General features: G+C 37.8%; 1 protein-coding gene across 1 annotated transcript in view; it reads right to left on the bottom strand.

Annotated features, from left to right (window-relative positions):
• LOC126367298 (disintegrin and metalloproteinase domain-containing protein 11) overlaps nt 1–21,198 on the bottom strand; it is a 371,689-nt gene that overhangs the window by 161,931 nt on the left and 188,560 nt on the right. The window contains exon 6 of the mRNA XM_050010750.1: nt 6,936–7,082. Coding sequence (XP_049866707.1) covers nt 6,936–7,082 — 147 coding nt within the window. The remainder of the gene's footprint in view (nt 1–6,935; nt 7,083–21,198) is intronic.

Below are 21,198 nucleotides of genomic sequence, written 5' to 3'. Positions count from 1 at the left end.
GAAAGAAAGAAAACATTGCGGAGCTCGGTGGCGCAGCGGTAAACGCGCTCGGTCTGCGATTGTTGAAGTTAAGCAACTTTCGCAAAGGCCGGTCATAGGATGGGTGACCACAAAAAAAAATGTTTTCATCTCGAGCTCCTCCGTGCTTCGGAAGGCACGTTAAGCCATAGGTCCCGGCTGCATTAGCAGTCGTTAATAACCATCAATCCGCACTGGGCCCGCGTGATGGTTTAAGGCCCGATATCCCTATCCATCCATAGGGAAGGCCCGTGCCCCAGCAGTGGAGACGTTAATGGGCTGATGATGATTTATTGAACGCCACATTAACAAACTTAAATTTACTTAAAAGACAAATATAATTAAAAATTCAGGGTGTTAGTGACATCGTTACGAATACTGAAGGATTCAGACCATGATTCTGAATTAATATCAAGTGGAATTTTCCGTCGCAATATTCATGTATTTTTTTAAATGATTTTTATATTTATCTTTACTTTTGCGACGGAAAATTCCACTGATATTAACTCAGATGGTCTGAATCATTCCCCTCAGTATTCGTTACGTCACAAACACCTGTATATCTTTTACACGAAAGTTTACTTATTATAATACTTATTACCGCCATCAACCTTTTTACGTCATAAAAACCGCACGTTTCGCGAGATAAACAAACTATTATTACGTACTAGTGACAAAAAACGTCGCGTCTCTAATGTTCGCAATTGTCGATTAATCTTGGTCCCCCTTTTGTCCTGGGGCCCATTGTTACCCGCGGGTGGACCCTAAGATAAGACCCCATTGTTTGGACCCTGTTGCAACCAAAATGTTGGATTCGACGACAAAATTGACTCGCTTGCCGAACTAAGGGCTCGATCAATTTCGATGTCTTAAGAAAATAAATAGCGTAATTTTCGCAGGGGTACCTGCATAGTTAAATTGAATGGAATATATATTTTTTTTAATTAGGACAGAGTCCATAGTATGTTCATCTCTAATTTAAGAGCCACGCTCTTGTCAGTGTAGCATGTTATGTTATGTTATGTTAGTGGGCTCTGTTTTGCGCATTTAGACTCTAAGATGGCCCATTATGCGTGTTGGTGTAGCAATCTTCATGCTACTTTTTTAGGGAAAAATAGGGCAGTGGTTTCCCTGTTGCCTTCCGCCCCGCAGTACTATGTCTGACGCGAATGGGATAGAATGTTAGTAATATAAAATGTATGCAAACATAATAAAATAAAAAGTCACTTACTGACTGACTGACTCGTTATGCATTTTCAAAGACTTGGTATGAAGGTCCTAAGATTGATAATATAATATTTGTAACATTATATGCTGTGTCAAGACATACAAACAAAAGCTCACGACTACATCCCAATTGGGGTAGTCAGAGGTACGATAAGCTGCAAAAGTCCAATCAGTTTCTTGCAAAGTAATAAATTAACTGGTTGCACTTAAGACCTCCTGGTTACATGTCGTTTCTGTAATAGACCAAAAACAACTACAAAAATATAAATTTTATAATTATGACAACTTACGGTTCATGATTTCACCACTGTTTACAAATTATTCGCTGGGTTCAGTGACTGAACTTTTGCTCTTTAATTGTACATCCATCGCAAGATGAACAAAGTACCCACGCTTCACCGAGCTTTCTGTAATACCAAAGTGATAGGTGCCCAGAATTAAAAACTCTCGGCATTTCATGGGAGCAAGCGTTTGCTTGCGATCGTTTGATCGCGAGAAGTGGAAAACTGTTATTCAAGCTCTACACCCCAACGGATAGAAAGATTAGAAGAAGAAAGTGATAGGCGGTGAACCGTATCCTAGCCATAGAGGCAGCCAATCAGCTCGCGACACCAAACCTTCAGGACCCAGATACCGACCCCGCCGGCGTGGTCGACGCCTATCGCTACCGACCATCTAGGGTCGATTAATTCTTTCAAATATCATCCTCTCAAACGACGCCCTGAGCCGAGGTTCGCGCCCAACTGGGCACCCTCAGGCCTGTTGTCTTAAACGTTGTACCAGGTGAGAGCCTTCAGCGCTCCCCATTTGTCCGGCCAAGTAGTTAATGCCACATAAAAAAAAACAAAGGTGAGCCGTATTGCCGCCCATGATGATCGAGCCAACTGTATTAGTGAAAACATGCTGTATCAATACATCATTGTGTGAATTGTCAAAAAAGCCATTATGGTCCTGTGTACCACCGGCTTTCTTCTCAAACAGGGCTCATCATCCCTGGCCTTGCGCCAGTGAGTTATTTCACTAACACTGTTGGCTCGAACTTTATAGACGGCGATTCGGCTCACCTCCAATCACGTTGGTCTAACAGACTCAGCGAAGTGTCTCAGTTCATCTTGCGATGGATTTAGTTTAGTTATTTCAGCTGGATTAGTGTTGAAAAAATAAAAATATATTAAAGATTTTTAAATATGGAAATACTTTAGGCCTCTGCCTCGAATTTTGCGGGCAGCGGGGCGGCGGCGGCGGCGGCGCGGGAGCGGCAGGATCTTATGCGTATCGTCAAATGGACCGGGTCTCGAAAACAGCGGCGCGGGAGCGGCGCGGGGGCGGGCAACGAGCGGTGCACTCCAGTCGAGCGGTGACCGTTGCGCGTCTGCATTGTAGTATAGTGTTGTACTTTTTTTTCGTGACGTATAGGTATCAAAATGTCCTCCGACGTGCTAGAGCAAATTATTTCGGCAATCTTTGAGAGGAGACCCATATGGAACAGCAAAGATGTGAACCATAAAAATAGAAGAATAATTAATCGTTTATGGGAAGAAATAAAAAACGCCGTTGTCGCCGATTTTCAGACATTTCGTTTGCGAATGTCGACAACACAACCACGAACACAACACTACACCGCTACAGTGCCGCGCGATCTGCCCGCTGGTTTCGAGAACAGGTATGCGTTGCCCGCCCCTCTCCCGCGCCGCCGCCGCTGCCGCTCCGCTGCCCGCAAAATTCGAGACCGAGGCCTTATGATTACGTTCGTTCGCGGAACTTACGTTCTTTCTTCTGTAAGTACAACACAAGAACAAAACGTTGCTGTTATATTTCATAAAATCAATTTCACCGCCCCAACACCCAATAATATCTTCAATAAGGAGTATTATAATCGTGGGATTATGTTATCTTTTATAGGTTGTGTGGTGTACAGTTAAAAAACATTACTTTTCTTTTAAATACTTATCTACTATCTTCAAAGCCGTAGGAATTCATGATACTTAGTTAAAAAGGAAATTATGAAAGAAAAATCTTTTTCAAAACAAAATTCCGGAAATATAATTCAAAAATAGAACATGAGAGGTTTTGTACAAAGTGTACTGATTACTTTTCGTAGAAAGAGTTCTAAATTCGAGTATTACCTACACGTTAAAGAGAAAATGGAACATTTCAAAAGGAATTTTGATTCATTCAATAGAAATATAATTATATTTTCAGCGCTCAAACGGGAGCAAAATAAATTAAAAAGGAACGCGTCCCACTTTTTATATACCTGGGCATGTCGTAAAAACCGACAAAGGGACAGTGTTGTTTCTATCAATGATGATTAAAAGTCCACTTGATGAGAGTGCATATCGAATAATCGAATATAGCAAGCAAAGCATTTCGTGCTGATTTTTATTGAAAAACTGACAATGACAATAAAAAAAAACAAAATAATGTATTAGCAATAACTTATATTATAAACAAAAACTTAATTGAACCAAGGAGGCTGTCGTTAACACTCTAACACTCATTTGAGGTTCATATTCACGTATACAGGGTGTTAGTGACATCGTAACGTAAACTTTGAGGGATGATTCTGGTCATGATTCTAGGTTGATATCAAGTGGAATTTTCCGCCGAAAAAGTATGGAACTGAAAATAATAAAAAAAAGACATTAAAATCTTCATCGTTCCGACATTAGCTCAGAATCATGGTCTGAATCATCCCCCTCAGTATTCATTACGGTGTCACTAACACCCATACCTACTTGTTTGGCTACCGTATATACTTGTAGGGAGTGTAAGTGACATCGTAACGAATAGTGAGGGGGATGATTCAGCTGATTATTCTGAGTTAATATCAAGTGAAAAAAAACAACCACAAAAATATGAATTTTGCGACGGAAAATTTCATTTGATATTAACTCAGAATCACAGTCTGAATCACCCCCTCAGTATTCGTTACGGTGTCACTAACACCCTGTTATCCATCTGCCAAACCCTTCAGGTATACAGGCGTGATGGTATGTTATGTTATTAATTAAAAGAAGGTTGGTACCTAATTATTTTTGTGAGGTTGTTAGAGCAACAATAAAGGTAAGGATTATTTGTAGTCGTTACTCATAAGGGCTATGAAAGGTAAAGCTGATGACAGCCGTATAAAACATAAAGCTTGCCAAGTGTGAGTCCTATATTGCGGGTTCCGTAGTGTTTTTTATAGTATATGCTACTAATTAAAACACATAATAACGGGTTCTTACCCCGTTTAAAATAGGGATATAAGATTCCTGATATTTGGACACTGTTGCAAGTGCCATGATCACGGGATGACTGATGAGATTGGAGTGGAGTAGGTAGATCCATAATTTTCTACGGGCAGACATATCTGTCTGTCCATCTGTCTGTGTTGTGTGTGTGTGTGTGTGTGTGTGTGTGTGTGTGTGTGTAGTATATGCTACTGATTTGAACAATAAGTAGGATGATTAGGAAGTGCAGAATATTTCAAATTAGAAAGAAAGTAAGAAAAGAAAGTATTTGGTTAAACGTGAGTAATATAAATACAGATGTAAGTATACGTATGTATGTTGAAACGAAGTCCTAATGTGGTGACAAACCTTATGGTGATAAGAAATCAGATTCATCTCCTTTTTTTACCTTTGATGGGTTTGCTCTTGGCCCCAGACTTGAAGGCATTGACGAGGCCTAAGATGGAGCGAGCTCACCCAAAAGAGGCCTGTTCACTTTGGCCTTGAAGGCACCCGGGTTTTATGCATTCGGAAATACAGAAGACAGCAATTAATTCCACTCCCTAGCAGTGCGCATAATGAAGGACGATGTGAAGCTAGCATCTCCCTAGCATTATGCCATTTTTCACAGGGCCCGCTTACCTACCCTGAAGATTTGATAGGTCCGGTTTTTTACAAAAGCGAATGCCTGTCTGTCTTTCCAACCCGCGAAGGAAAAACCAGCCCAATACAGCTTAGGTCACATACCTCCCAAAATGTATTTCTCGGGAGTGTAGGTTTCCTCACGATGTTTTCTTTCACCGCTGAGCACGTGATAATCATTTATGATCCAAACATGAATTTGAGAACAAATTCGACAATCATTGGTTTAAGCCTGTGCTGGATTCAAACCTGCGACCTCAAAGTGAGCGGCAGGCGTTCTACCAACTGGCCTACCACGGGTCTTCACAAGAAATCAGATTATCACCCTTAAAATTAGTCCATTGTGTTAGAAATTACACAATGCCTGTTGGATTTTTTCAGTAAACAATTCCTGTTGGAAAATTATTTATTCAGTAGGTAACATAGTTACACTTTGAATCGTAATTTTTTACATAACGAGCGTCTCATGCGCCTAAATCATCTATACTTACTTGTGACTCGTTTTACAAAACGAAAACCACATTTGATGTTTCAGAAATCAAAGCTCCTACTGCGGGCCCCTAAAATGTACACTTAGTATACTTGTTTATAATTGGGTTTGGCGACAGCCATAAAACATTTTATGAGAGTTAACTTAATTAAGCTGAAGTAAGGGTTAAAATATGGGGATTCGGCTAAACGTTGCCGTCAGAACGCCATTTATAACGGGGTAAATGGACGACGTTGCTGGGTTATGGCTAATCAGTTGTGATATAATTGCATTTCTGTTGCGGAACTAACGATAGTAAGGCTATAAATTAGAAGAAGAAGACTATAAATTGTTGACCTTAAACATCTATACAATCGATAGTACTATGTACTTTAATCGATTATTTTCTAAGCCCCTAAATAATCTACATATCGATATGCCTATCGGCAGTATCGATTTTATCGATGAAATCGACCATTCCGCGATCAATTTTGGAAATTCTATAATTACATCGAATAATCGATTATTGCAATATAATTGATGAAGTGTATTGCATTAATCGTTTTTTTCGACAGAATTATTGTACAATCTATATAATCGATTATACCGAACAATTATTAGATATAATCGATTAATCGATAATCGAACACTACTATGATCCATAGAATTAACTGTAATGTTGTTTATAATAATATATAGTAGCGAACAATTTTTATAGTAACATGTGTGTGTGTTCATTCTTTGTAGCTTTTTATTACATTTCTTTCTAGCGCAAAATTTTTACATATTAAGTACCTTAATGTTAGGTATTTTTTAGTAATAGTTTAAAAAGTTTGGTTGGTTTAAAGTTTTAAATTACGAATTATTATAATTAGGTTAGGTTAGGTTAGTAGTTACACATTCGATATATGTCTGTAATGTCCTTGAAAAACGAAACAAATATAAATGACAAGTAGCGCCACGGTACTGTGAAGATCTCGTAGGTATGAATATCTTAATATACATATACTACCCTCGTTTTTCGGCTAATTAATCTTAGTCTTAGTCTTTATTCTGTCAAAAACTAAAGTAAGTAACTTTTTATTGGTATTGTTCGTTTTTCTTTTGTATTTATTGTATTTGATTTAATTACTTTGCGTAAGAAGGTTTTTTCGACCGGATTTTAGCCGTAAAATAAAGAAGTTTTATACCTACTATTCGAGAAAATCTATCAAGAAACGTATTTACTTCATCACTCTTAGTAATGAAGAAACATTTGATGAAGTTCGTAAGTCTTCACGAGACTTAAGAACTCTGCAAAAAACATTCAATAAACATACGAGATTTCCACAGTATGCCGTGGACAAATGGAAACGTGCACTGACCGATAGATCGCCGCCGTAGAAGGGGTGAATGACGAAGGTTTCGTTGCCAATGTGGATGACCCCTGACACCCCGTTGCACGTGTGGAAGGCAGCTGATGCCCCAGGGTAGTCCTTCACTGTCCCGTGGTAGTAACAATGCTCGATTTCCTGGTGACAAAGAGATGGATTCTTGTAAGTATATAATACTAGCGACCCATCCCGGGTGCAATGCTGAGGAGAAAATGAAATTATTTACAACATCACACTAAAAACCTCAAAAATAACATTATTTCTCCACTACTAAATGGATGTTATTATACATATAAAACTTCCTCTTGAATCACTCTACTAAAAAAAAACCGCATCAAAATCCGTTGCGAAGTTTTAAAGATTTAAGCGTACATAGGGATATGGGGACGGAAAAAGCGACTTTGTTTTTACTATGTAGTGATATAATCACATAATGGTTATGTGGTTTGCTTCACAAACGGGGAGCGCTGATTCAAAACCGGACTTGCACACCGTTTTTGAATCAGAAAAATCGGACACAGTTCGCTCGACCATTAGAGATGGCTCACAAAACGCTCGGTGAAGTGCGGGTAATTAGTTCGTCTTGCGATGGATGCACCTCTGACTACCCCAATTGAGACATAGGCGTGAGCTTATGTTATGTTATTTTATAAAGTATAGCGAAGACACAAAGTCACAAGCTCAGTTTTATATCCACACGAATATATCCGTGGATACCTTACTCGACTAATATACCTCTAGAATGATACGTCACATTCCTCATCCTTCACTTAATAAAATTAATAACACTTCACTAAACAAATTTAATAATACTTCACTCAGTTTCTTATTTACATTGTTTTTTTTTATTAATAATTCGACAACATCTGCCGCATTCCTTTTCATTTTGCTGGCTTTATTTTATTTTATTACCAAAAGGAAAATTCTTCGGATAAAAATCATTATTTAAAATAAATTCGTACCAATCATTTCAATGAGAAACCTCTAATTTGACCACCAAATAGGGGCGAGCACCAAGTAGAAGGAGAGCGGGCAAATTGAATAAAATGCGCCGAGGGGGTAATTTCGTGTTCTGTAAAGATCTCCTAATTTGTCATTCACAAGTATCGTCCTTTTGGAAGGAAAAAGGATACAGGCGTTGGGCCACGAAAACTGTGAGCTTTCTAAAGACTCTTATTGGGATCCATTACGGTTTAATTTAAAAAAAAAATTAATGAAATAAAATATTTTATTTCCGATATTTTTTTATCCATATTTTGTTAGTAAAAGAATATTATTATTATATCTAAGTATTTATAATTCTCTTTAAATAATAAAATAACAATATAGGTATTTAATTTTTATTTTTCTCTTTTATTTTGACTTTTGTTAATTTTATTTAAAATGTACCTATATTTTGTAAATGAATAAAAAATATTTTTACTGCTGTTCTTATCGAAGGATAGTGTGAAATTATGAATTTCAATAGTTCAAGTTTGGAATCCTACGTATATTCGTTTAATAGCAAACGACGATACAGTTTAGTTTAAGTTAAATTGTATCACTTTATTACGTGCAATTTTGTCTTGAATGAGTGACTGCCCAAATTAGATTAAGCAGGTTGACTTTGTGAGGTTAATGGTTAAGAATAAATAAAAGAGGTGTTCGCGATTCAACTTGATAAATATTAACTAGTTATTTCTTGTCTCTCTGGCATTGTGGAGAGTGTTTGCCTTTACTAATTAGCGAGAAGATTTAATAATGATTTACTGTTACATTTTTTCAATTATTATTTTTTATTTTTGTGCGATGTACTTAAAAATAAAATTAACAAAACTCAAAAATTGGGAAGAGAAAGAGTCTTTAAAAACAAATACTAACTACTGTGAACTAGCTCTGTTGATGAATGTGCTTCTAGAGGAAGAAAGAACAGTATGGTCAAGATTGAAGCAAATGGAATGTCAGACTCTTTTTACACCGGTCGGAAATGGAATACGACCTTCAGGTTATGTGCCTACCTACTTACTGATGGCTATGTCTCCTTAAAAATGTATGATTAGATTTATTATTTTTTTCTCCTTATTTTAATTCTAGTGTATGTATTTTGTCACAACGATAATTATTCCATGTTTTGATGCTACAAACCTAATAATAAAACAACAGAGTGCCCTTAGTGATGTTTGTACTTACTTTCCGCATGTATTGGTATTATTATTGGTGTTTTGGTTGCTTTTTATTATTTAGTCGTCGTTTATTGTACTTTTTTCTTCTTACGCCTGACCTCTTCTTCTATCGTGTGGGTTGTGAGGTGGATTACTACCAACCTCAGCAACCCTGGTGTCAAGGTTACTATTGAGCGACCAAAGGCCCCTGACATGACTCATGTAACGACTACGCACTTACATCAGTACTGGCAATAAATTTATTTTATTCTTATTTTTATTCTTAGTGTCCGGGTCCAACGGCTTAACGTGCCTTCCGAAGCACGGATCGTCTTACTTTCAGACAATCAGGTGATCAGCTTTTTGTGATATGTCCGCACCGGGATTCGTACCAAGGACCTCCGGATAGTGAGCTCAACGCTCAACCACTGGACCACGCACGCCTCACCTGACCAATTACACCACGTTTCTGTATCTATAATTAATATGACTTCAAAAGATCTCCCTCAGCATGAATCCTTGGCACCGACCGGCGCTGGTCTTTATAATGTGCTGGACTGTTAATACCTTCAGGCAATCAATGTTTATGGAACGCGATGTTCGTGCGTCACCCAATAGGGTCCACATAATATCAGCGTCGTGGTTCGCGCCGCGACTTGTGCTGAGTGAGGCCCTTTTATCTCAGGACGTCCACCACCACCTTATGATCATTTCGACTAACATCCTTCTTGCTTTTTTGTAATTGTTTTAGTGGAAATAAGATTATGATATTGTTGTCTTTCTTTTTGTGTGTGGCATCCTTTCATAATAAACTATTTCTATTCTATTCTATTCAATCTCCTAGCAATTAGATACACACATAAACTAACTTCACTGACATTAATAATGGCTCTATCAACGCGATACACCATCAGAGTTGACTATAGATTGTTATCAGTCCGATGACATATGGACAATGCATGTCAATACTGCCGGTCGAATGTTACACAGTACTAATTACATAGGACAATCAGATAGTTGGCACCTTGGAAAATTAATTGGTTCTAATGATATACCTAGTGTGTTTGGTGTGGACCACGATTGTGTCAGGTTCAGTGATGAATAGTTCCTCAGGACGTTCCCAGAGTAGGAATATTCCCGTTGTAAAAGAAAATAATAACGACACTACACACGGCCTACAAACGGCCTCCGTGGTCCAGTGGTGGAGCTTTGGGCTCACGATCCGGAGGTCCCGGGTTCGAATCCCGGTGGGGACATATCACAAAAATCACTTTGTGATCCCTAGTTTGGTTAGGACATTACAGGCTGATCACCTAATTGTCCAAAAAGTAAGATGATCCGTGCTTCGGAAGGCACGTTAAGCCGTTGGTCCCGGTTACTACTTACTGATGTAAGTAAGTAGTCTTTACATGAGCCATGTCAGGGGCCTTTGGCGGCTCAATAGTAACCCTGACACCAGGGTTGATGAGGTTGGTACTCCACCACACAACCCACACGATAGAAGAAGAAGATAACGACACTGGTTGCTTTTCATTTTCAAATTGTTCTTTCTTTTACTCTGCTGTTATCTGCCTAAAAATCTTTTTTCGCCATAGAGGCAGCCAATCAGTTCGCGACACCAAACACTTCAGGGCCCCGATACCGACCCCGCCGGCGTGGTCGACGATTTCCCTCATTCAGCGCTTATCGCTATCGACCCACTAGGGTCGATTAATTCTTTCAAATATTTTTCCTCTCAGACGACGCCCTGAGCCGAGGTTCGCGCCTAACTGGGCACCGTCAGGCCTGCTGTCTTAAACGTTGTACCGGGTGAGAGCCTTCAGCGCTCCCCATTTGTCCGGCCAAGTAGTTAATGCCATCTGCGGCAAATCTACAATAAGTCACGTCAAAATAAAAAAATAAAAAAAATCTTTTTGCATAAGTTTTGCGCCTTTTTACTGCCAGGAACGTTTCCAATTTATCAAACTCTCGCATTTATCAAACAAAAAAAAAAAAACACGAAAACAACGTCATTTTTGTATGGAGTGTCCAGCGTGTGACTGCAGGCTACGCAGATGCGACAAGTAGGTAATACTGGCTTCGACTAATGCATGTTTAAGCATATTTTACGCCAGACTTACTTGTATCCCATTGTCCACAGTTAGAACTTCTGTTATTTCTTTTAAAACATTTTATGTACCCTATCTCAATCATATTATGACTTCTTCTTTTATATTATTTCTAAGTAGCGGCCGCTCGCGACTTCCGCGTGGATTTTAGTTCCCGCGGTAAGAACTTTCGATTTTTTTTTATTGTAAAATGCTGTGTGTTATTCTGATGTATAAGCTACATTATTGTAAAGTTTCAGTAAAATCCATTTATTAGTTTTTGTGTGAAAGAGTAACAAACATCCAAACATCCAAACTCAGAAACTTTCACATTCATAATATTAGTATGAAAGATAGTAAGATAAGATATTAAATACATTTTTGACGTTTTTTAACGTGACCTTTTGTAGGTTGCCACAGATGGCATTAACTTTTTGTTTTTTCTTTAATCCCAATCCAACATTTCCAATTGGAATTGACATGGACCACAATGCACACAAGCATCGTCGAAAGGTTAATAAACTGAAGAATTTGTCCTCAAAATAGTTCGGAACGGCCGAGGGAAACCGGAACATTCCGGAACATTTTCACAAGTACTAAGCTACATAGTTCCACTTTGATACCTGAGCTTTTAGCGAATCTAATACGCTCTGGAATTTAGACGTTCTCAAGATATTATGTCTGTCAAAGAACTAGAGAGGTGTAGGGTGAAATAGGATCTGCTTCTTGTTTTCAACCAAGTCGTTTGTTTGTTCTTTGTGTAGAATTGTGGCTTTGTATTCTGCTAACTTCCCTGGGAGAGGTCAAGATAAAAGCAGTGAGTTATTTTTCAGCCCGACCTTGACAAAGTCATCTAATCTGTTCTCCCTGTTAGATTGATAGGTCGATGGACAAAAACCTTAGCCAATTTGCAGATAATGAGGGGAAAATTGCCTATTTCTCTCATCAGGTGTCGCTACTGTTGAGCGTTCGTAAATTTTGACAGTTCCCCATACTATTTGAGTAAAGAAACATCTAGTTTTGGTTATTTTTTTCATAAAACATATTTATTCATAGATTGGTAAATCAATGTATTTATTCCCTAAACATCGGAAAGGACAAAACTTAGAAAAACAATCAAAACTGGCTGCTTTTATTTTTTGTATCTTTCAGACGAGATACACTCCACGTTGCTCCAACATTTTATAGAAATTTATCACGAATTTTGAGCTGGACAGTATGGAGTATGGTATCCAAGTTGTAAATGTTTGTTTCCTTTTGTTGGTTGCCTGGAAGAAATTGCTCTAGAGCAATAAGGCCGCCCAAATTGTACTGTATTCATGTGTTATGTCTGATTGTTGAAATTCTAGTTCTGTGCAATAAAGTATATTTGATTTGATTTGATTTGAGAACTGTCAAAATTTAGGAAAACTCAACAGCGTTGCCGTTTACATTTGAGTTTATAGTGTTCATCCTTATAGTGACAATAGAGCCAAATGATTCGTCATGTCTGTCTGTCCGTCCGTCCGTATGTCACAGTCACTTTTTTTTCCTACTCGGGCAGATGTTTTCTTTCAAAGACATCCAAATCGCCCATCTTGTTTTGAACTGACTCACAGCAGTGGGAGAGACAGTAATTTAGAAAAAAATAAATAAAAACGCCACTCGTTTCGAAGCCCCAATCTCAAAGCCGCACTCGCAATTAGACCGCGTTCTTTTTGCGTTCGCGAAATGGAACGAATGGAAGGACCGCTCGCGCTCGCAAGAAATCGAAAAGGTTTCATTCATTCATTCATTCGCTCGTTCTTTTGAGCCGACAGGCACCAGTTTATGTGATACATAATTTATGGACCATGTGAAGGGAAATATTTTTGGTAATGGTAAGAGTGTGTACTTATAATTAAATTAGGTTAACGCTATCAATCATGTCGAGGCACGGGTTTTGGCATTCTTGTTAAAGTATTCGTTTTTTTATGCGTAAGAGCCACACCACACAGGCTGTTGCCGGTCTGTATCGTCGCAACGTACTGAGTGCCACGACGTCGCAACGCATCGTATGTTTTATAATTAAATTTGTATTGGGATATAGTAATGAGTACTGGCACTGAGTAATGGCACATAGCATAAGCTTTGTGCTTTTCTTATCTAAGTGCCATACCTACGACAGAGGCCGTTGTCGGTACGCTGCTATGTGTTCGCAACGATAACATTTGTTATTGAGCTCGACATCGCAACGCATCAATTGCCCACAACACCTGAAGAAGCGTTACAGATTCTTTAGACCTACATTAAAATCCGACCAAGTGAAATATCCCATTTTCAAGTTATTCGAAGACATCTTGCAGCCACACAGGTTAGCTGATGAGAGAATTCTATGTTTTCCTTCAGAGACCTTGCAGTGACCCATTCGTATTGCTACGAGAAGATGTCCTATTAATATCAATGGTACACCTTGATTGGCAACAAATAGTATCGATAATGAAAAACGTGACGTCACGATCGCGAAGCCGAAGTTTGCCGAAAGTTGCCGAGGGAACTGGATTGGACTGGTTACTCGCAGTTTGATTGGATGCTGAATGAATGTGATTAGTTTTGAAGATAGATGTTATTTGCTTTTAGGGTTATCAATGTAGTCGAGATTCGATATTCAAGTTTTGTATAGCTACTAAATTATGTGGTTGGGTTCGGAATTCGAACTAATATTTGAGTTGTTTATTTTGTTCGTTCCTTCGGTGCAATTCTGAATTCCAAAATCGAATTGTATGTGGAATTATAACAAAATACACTCAATAATTTTATTATTAACGTCATAAGGTATTTGACTGGGTCAAAAATAAATTATAAGATGCTAATCTACAAATAGAAGCCAGTCTACCATGATCAAAAATCAATCTCATTTTACTTTTCGACTTATTTTCGAATTTTATTTATGAATTAACTAACAATGAGTACGACGTTTGACTGCTTTTATTGATGACGTCACAGTACTCCAAAGAAAACTTTCATTTTGACAAGTATCTCATTTGACTAGGTTGTCAAATAGTCTATTTTCACTTCTTTATATTTTTAAAAATGTTCTATTCCTCCAAAAAGTACCAATGTGGTACATTTTTTAAAAATCCTAAAAGCATTTGCATTTCGAACGTCAATTCTTTGTATTTTTAAGAACATTTCCCAAAACCAGCCAGTACACACAAAAAAGTACATTTTAAGGTTCAAAATATAGCGTGTTGCAACATGTAACAAAGCTATTCGAACCTTCAAAACGAAAACACGGTGGGTACATTCACAAAGCAAAAACGAACGAGAGAAATACAGTTAGGGAAAATTTCGAAAAACAATTCGACAACGTCATCCGAATACGAGAGTTCCACAATACAAATGTTCTTTTCTTATGTTACCAGCATTTACATATATCTTATATATTATTATAATGAAAGTAGGGAATGGCACACAATAAACTCCTCACAGAGAGAGAGGCGTTCGAAAACTGGTATTTTTTACAACATTCGACCGATAACTATTATTATTGTAATTACTTTATTTTGTACATAAAGTCGGAAGTAGTGTTGTCGTTCACTTATAATAAGTGCAAGAAAGAGATAGACGTAGTTTTAGTCTTCTTCTTCTATCGTGTGGGTTGTGAGGTGGAGTACCAACCTCATCCACCCTGGTGTCAGGGTTACTATTGAGCCGCCAAAGGCCCCTGTCATGGCTCATGTAAAGACTATTTAACAATATTACTATTTAACAATAGTCTTTACATGGGTTTTACCAAGGTTGATGAGGTTGGTACTCCACCTCACAACCCACACGATAGAAGAAGAAGAAGACTAAAACTACGTATATACAATTATTTACTTACTACATCAGTAAGTAGTAACTGTAGTACCGAAGCACGGATCATTTTACTTTCGGACAATCTGGTGATCAGCCAGTAATGTCCTAACCAAACTAGGGACCACAAAGTAATTTTTGTGGTATGTTCCCACCGGAAATCGAGCCCGTGGCCTCCGGATCGTGAGCCGAACGCTCAACCACTGGACCACGGAGGTTGTTTTAGTCTTGTCAAATTAAGTTGGTGGTTCCCCGAATCGGCACTTACAGTTTACGATAATTTGAAACGCTTAAAATTTTGCGGGTAAGTATATTGAATTTGTCTCAATTAATAATAAAATAATATTAATTATTAATTGGTTGTTGTTATATTTCTCTTTTTTCTGTACTTAATTTTATATTGCATATGCGTGAAATGAAATATTTGGTATGTTTGAAGCACGTGCTAAGGTTTATTTTTGATCGATTTCATTTCGACTATAAAATTCATAGTCGAATCGTACCCATCCCGTCCAACATAACAGCACCCTATATCTATAGTTCTATCGTCGCATGATCGAAAGAGGTCGCAAAACATGAAATGTTACCAGCTGGTGCCATAAAGAGAAAATGTTATTTTCTTGCAATAGTCGGATGATATTCCACTGAATGCACATGTGCCCGGCACTTGAACACTTGGGCGTGTCGAGAATTGAACTGTGAGCGTGAAATTTTATGTGCACTGCTTATTATTCGAATATACAATGTCGACAACGCTACAAACCTTATAAGATATAGTCAGTTTTTGTATACCTATTTGCGTGGGTGCCACAGAATAGAAGAAAGAAGTTGAAAGTGCCAAAAGAGCGTGCTACGCGCACCTTACAAGTATGAGTAAATAACATAGTTCATACGTCAACTTTGCACTCCACTCGTTTAGAAACTATACGACCCAAGGAGCAATTCAATTCAATTCAATTCTTTATTCATAATAAATATTACACGTCAACAAATATTTCGATGAGCAAGTAAGTATATAAATAAAAAGGTCCTCTTATTTACTATAACCTGCAGGACAAGAAGTCAAATATCGATTATCCTGCAAGGAAATCCCTCCTAATCACAGAAAAGCTAAAAACCTTAGTATGATCGGCTATTTATCAAAACAATTACTTTTGTATGCAGTATCTTACGAAAAGTAATAATAAAATTGCAGCCTATTATATAAAACATACATTGCCGGTAAAGTGGCTATTAACTTTGATAAGCAGTAGAGTAACGTAGTTATCTGTTTGCAGGAGTAGTAGTAACAGAGAGTGGGATTGAACCGGCGACAGCGGTTCTCGTACAAAATGCGCCTTAGGGCATTTCCAATCTCTTTTTTCATTTCCGTGGTAGATACCTAGGTATTAAAGATATACTAGCTCGCTGGCCATTTTATTTTTGACGTGACTTATTGTGGATTTGCCGCAGATGGTATTAATTACTTGGCCGGACAAATGGGGAGCGCTGAAGGCTCTCACCCGGTACCTCGTTTTAGACAACAGGCCTGAGGGTGCCCAGTTGGGCTCCAACCTCGGCTCAGGGCGTCGTCTGAGAGGAAAAATATTTGAAAGAATTAATCGACCCTAGTTGGTTGATAGCGATAAGCGCTGATTAAGGGAATTTGTGGCCATTTAACAACCATCAAACTAGAGAAAAATGTATTTAATATGCCACTGCGAAGTCTGCACGGCGCGAATCAACTCACCGAGTGTTATCTACGTAGATAAACATGTACGGCTATTGATCGAAGCCCTCGATATAATTAGCGATTTCCATGACGCGAGGGCAGGTTTGAGTGGTTAACCATAGATATTAAAACAATTATGCTAAAAACAATATTTTTGTTTCTTTAATTATACTTGTGAGCTACGGTGATAGCTGATATAAATAATTATATTGTGGACTGTATTACTATAATATGAAGGAATAACAAATACTTAGCTTATGAGAGAGTTTTTTAATGTATTTTCAAGAAACGAAGATGCAAAAAGTCAAAAAAGAAGAAATATAAAATATAAAAAACATGTAAAAAGATTATACTAGATTAAGAGTTCGCAATAACACTGTCTTGCTAATAGTAATATTGTAGGACAGATGCACGGAAAGTTATTTGTTACAAAAATATGTTCTTTCTTGGTACATCTATGGGCATTGGCATTGGCAGGCCGTTGGTCCCAGTTACTACTTACTGATGCAAGTAAGTAGTCGTTACATGAGCCATTTCAGGGGCCTTTGGCGGTTAGTAACCCTGACACCAGGGTTGATGGGGTTGGTAATCCACCTCACAACCCACACAATAGAAGAGGTACACGAAGCTACAGAAAGGAATTTGTCTATCAAGTGGTTATCTGTTGGTATTTCCTATAAACACAAAGTTGGTACGGAACCTAATATTTTCAACGAAATTCGTACTAAACTTTTTACGATATAGTCGAGTAAGAAATCGACCGATATATTCGTGAGGATATAAAACTGAGCTTGTGACTTTGTGTCTTCGCTATAAGTACTTTATAATATAACATAACATAAGTTATGATGCACCTCTGATTACCACTTACACCCGCATCGTAAATCTTCGTAGATCTTATTCTCTCTACATGTCCGAACCATCTCAGCAATCCCTTTCTTAACTCTTTTAACCACATTTTCTTAATTCTTAAATCTTAATTAAAATATAATTCAAAAATGTTTATTTTTCCAAATTGGCCTACATAGTCAGCGTGAACATAACATTTGTTCACGACTGTGTCACAATTGGGGTATTCAGAGGTGCATCCATCGCAAGATGAACTAACCCCACACCTCACCGAGTCTGTTAGACCGTTCAAACGAGCCGTCTCGGCGTCTTTTGGAATGGAATGGAATAGAATAGAAATAGAATAGAATAGTTTATTACAAAAGGACGCCACACACAAAAACAAGACAATAACATCATTTAAATTTTTCACAAAACAATTACAAAAAATGCAAAACGGATGTACGTCGAAATGATCATAAGGTCCATAGAGGCGACCAATCAGCTCGCGACACCAAACACTTCAGAACCCCGATACCGACCCCGCCGGTTTGGTCGACGGTTTTTCTTTTCTTTTTTTTGTTTTTTTTTTTTGATTTCCCATTCAGCGGTTATCGCTACCGACCCACTAGGTTCGATTAATTCTTTCAAATATTCTTCCTCTCAGACGACGCCCTGAGCCGAGGTTCGCGCCCAACTGGGCACCCTCAGGCCTGTTGTCTTAGAAGATCATAAGGTGGTGTTGGACGTCCTGAGATAAAAGGGCCTCACTCAGCACAAGTCGACGACGCCGGTATTATGTGGACCCTGTTATTTTTATGCCAATCCAGTCTAGAAGCTTAATATAATTATTTCTAGTCTAACCATCCATCGCTGCGTTTTTCCACACTCACGAGTCAAGATCAGGCGAGTTCAAAAGAGCAGAGCACAATAGGTTTTAATTAATTTGACATCAAAGGGCGTCGACAATGGCACTTGACATAGTATCGCTGTGAGCTCCATGTCGATATAATAAAAAAAGAAAATGAAGACGGCCTTTCAATAGAAGCTCGAGTTTCTAAGGAAAGAGTCTTAAAAAGAAAGCTTTATTTATCCGGATTAGTAACTTTAGAGCATTCCAGGGTTTGTGGCTGGTTAAATGCAACAGACTCGCCCCTATAACATGGGACTTGTACAGTCACGAGCACGATCACGTTAATATGTATACAATTTGGTACCATGTCACATTAACTTTTTTGACAAATTGAACTGTACCGAAGTCTCACTAAATGTCAAATATGTTAGTGCGACAGAGTCCTAAAGTGGGTACACTATATTGCTCATGACTGTACATAGCTAGCGAGGCGTACGTTATGTTATGTAAAGATTTCAAATTTCAAACACCATACCCCATCATTGAACCTGAGACCTCCAGATCGAGAGACCAACGTTCTAAGCACTAAACAATGGAGGTCGTTTAACCTGCAATGTCTTAACTGACGTATAGTAATTCGATATAACGATCTAACGCAGAATATAACGAATTTATTGAAATTTCCAGGCTCTGCTTACCCTGGTAAAGTAGCTGTGAATGAAAGACGCGAATGAATTGTCTCCGCGTATATCCTCACAATACAAGGTCAGTGACACCGTGACGAAAACAAAAGTAGAATTTTCCCTAACATACTTGGCTCGACCATTATAGACGGCGATACGGCTCACCTATCACGTTGGTCTAACAGAAAGCTCGGTGAGGCGTGGGTACTTAGTTCCTCTTGCGATAGATGTACGTCTGACTATCGTAATATAGTCATCAGCTTATATGTGTTTTTGCAATTCATTTTCTACCAGCAAATTGTCAATATCTCGTGGTTTCCAGGATCCGTGCCCGGCTAATTGCAATACCGCCTCCATGGTCTAGTGGTTGAGCGTTGTGCTCACGATCCGGAAGCCCCGGGTTCGAATCCCGGTGGGGACAAATCACAAAAATCACTTTGTGATCCCTAGTTTGGCTAGCACATTACAGGCTGATCACTTCATTGTCCGAAAGTAAGATGATCCGTGCTTCAGAAGGTACGTTAAGCTGTTGGTCCCGGTTACTACTTACTGATGATGTAAGTGAGTAATCGTTACATGAGCCATATCAGGGGCCTTTGGCGGCTCAGTCATAACCCTGACACCAGGGTTGATGAGGTTGGTATTCCACCTCACAACCCACACGATGAGGAGAAGAATTGCAATAGGCTCGGTTCCAATTACACGGGACTAAAACATAGCTGGCGAGGAAAGGATACAAGCATAATGCTATATATAATTATTATGTCATTTAATAATCATTCTTTTGATATGGGTTTGCACGTGGTTAAATTACAGAATAAATCTATATTTGAATAAAAATAAAATTGTTGTTCAAAATTCTAGATTAAGTAAATTAAATTCATCTTTTTTGGGGTTATGTATACGTTTTTACAATAAAATACCAGATAATATTTTAAATTTGTCAGAGAACAAATTTAAAGCTCACGTGAAGCTTACTTTATGTAAAAAAGCCTATTATAAGATTAATGATTACCTAAATGATAAAAATGTCTGGTATTAAATGTGTTCCTCTAGTTATTAAATAACTTGTAATGTACCCTCATTGATTTAAAAGATGTGTTGCTGTTGCAGTTTCTTGTCATTTCTTCTCCTCAGCCATAACACCTTGCGAAATGACGTAAATTCAAAAATGTTAAATTGACCTTCAACAAGTTTATCCATGATAATTACGTTGAATAAATGATTCTGATTCTGATTCTGATTTGTTGTATGAAACGCGCACGAATATTTATTCTAACCGACAATTCTTGACAACCTTTCATATCTTATGAGGGAAATGACAATTATTATACATGTTAATGTGTTTTCCCTGTTCATTTATAAGAATGTCTGGTTGTGTAACAAAATAAAAGAACGTCGGTTTTCTTGCAAATGTCAAGAATGTACAGTCACGAGCAATATAATGTAGCCACTTTAGGACTCTGTCGCACTAACATATTTGACATTTAGTGAGACTTACAGTTCAATTTGTCAAAAAAGTTAATGCGAGATGGTACCAAAGTGTATACATATTAATTCTCGTGACCGTACAGTGCGTTAGTGATAGTGACATCTTACCTAATACTGAGGGGGATGATACAAACCGATTTATAATATAGTGGATAGTGAAATTTCCTTTCGGAAAAATCATGCAAATTTTGAGGTTTCTTTTTATAATATTTTCAGTTCCATATTGCGACTAAATTAGACTTGTAGTTCCTCAAAGTCACGATGCTATGGCGTTACGCTGTATAATTGAACGGTGCAAATATGACGCTTGTTTTGAATCAATTCAAATCAAATCAAATGCGTTTATTGTATTTATAACCAGGTATTTTTTTAAATAATTTAAATTATTACAAAAAAAAACATAAATTTTATTTTCTGTAAATAATTTTGATTTATATAAATATATAATCTATCTAAAAATATAATATATATTTTTTGTCTTTTTTACCACTTTAATAAACAAACATACGGTAAGGATTTTAACTCTTTATCTTATTTACTTAAAGAAAGAGTAAATGATCTTACAAGTCAAACGAGAGAAGAAACACAGCAGGCGGACTTATGGCTAAATAGCAATTTCTTCCGGGTAACATTAGGGTATTCGC

This window comes from Pectinophora gossypiella, chromosome 6 (genome assembly GCF_024362695.1).
Source record: "Pectinophora gossypiella chromosome 6, ilPecGoss1.1, whole genome shotgun sequence".
Lineage (NCBI taxonomy): Eukaryota > Metazoa > Arthropoda > Insecta > Lepidoptera > Gelechiidae > Pectinophora > Pectinophora gossypiella.
The sequence above is the reverse complement of the archived record's forward strand: the minus strand, read 5'-3'. Positions and strand labels throughout refer to the sequence as shown.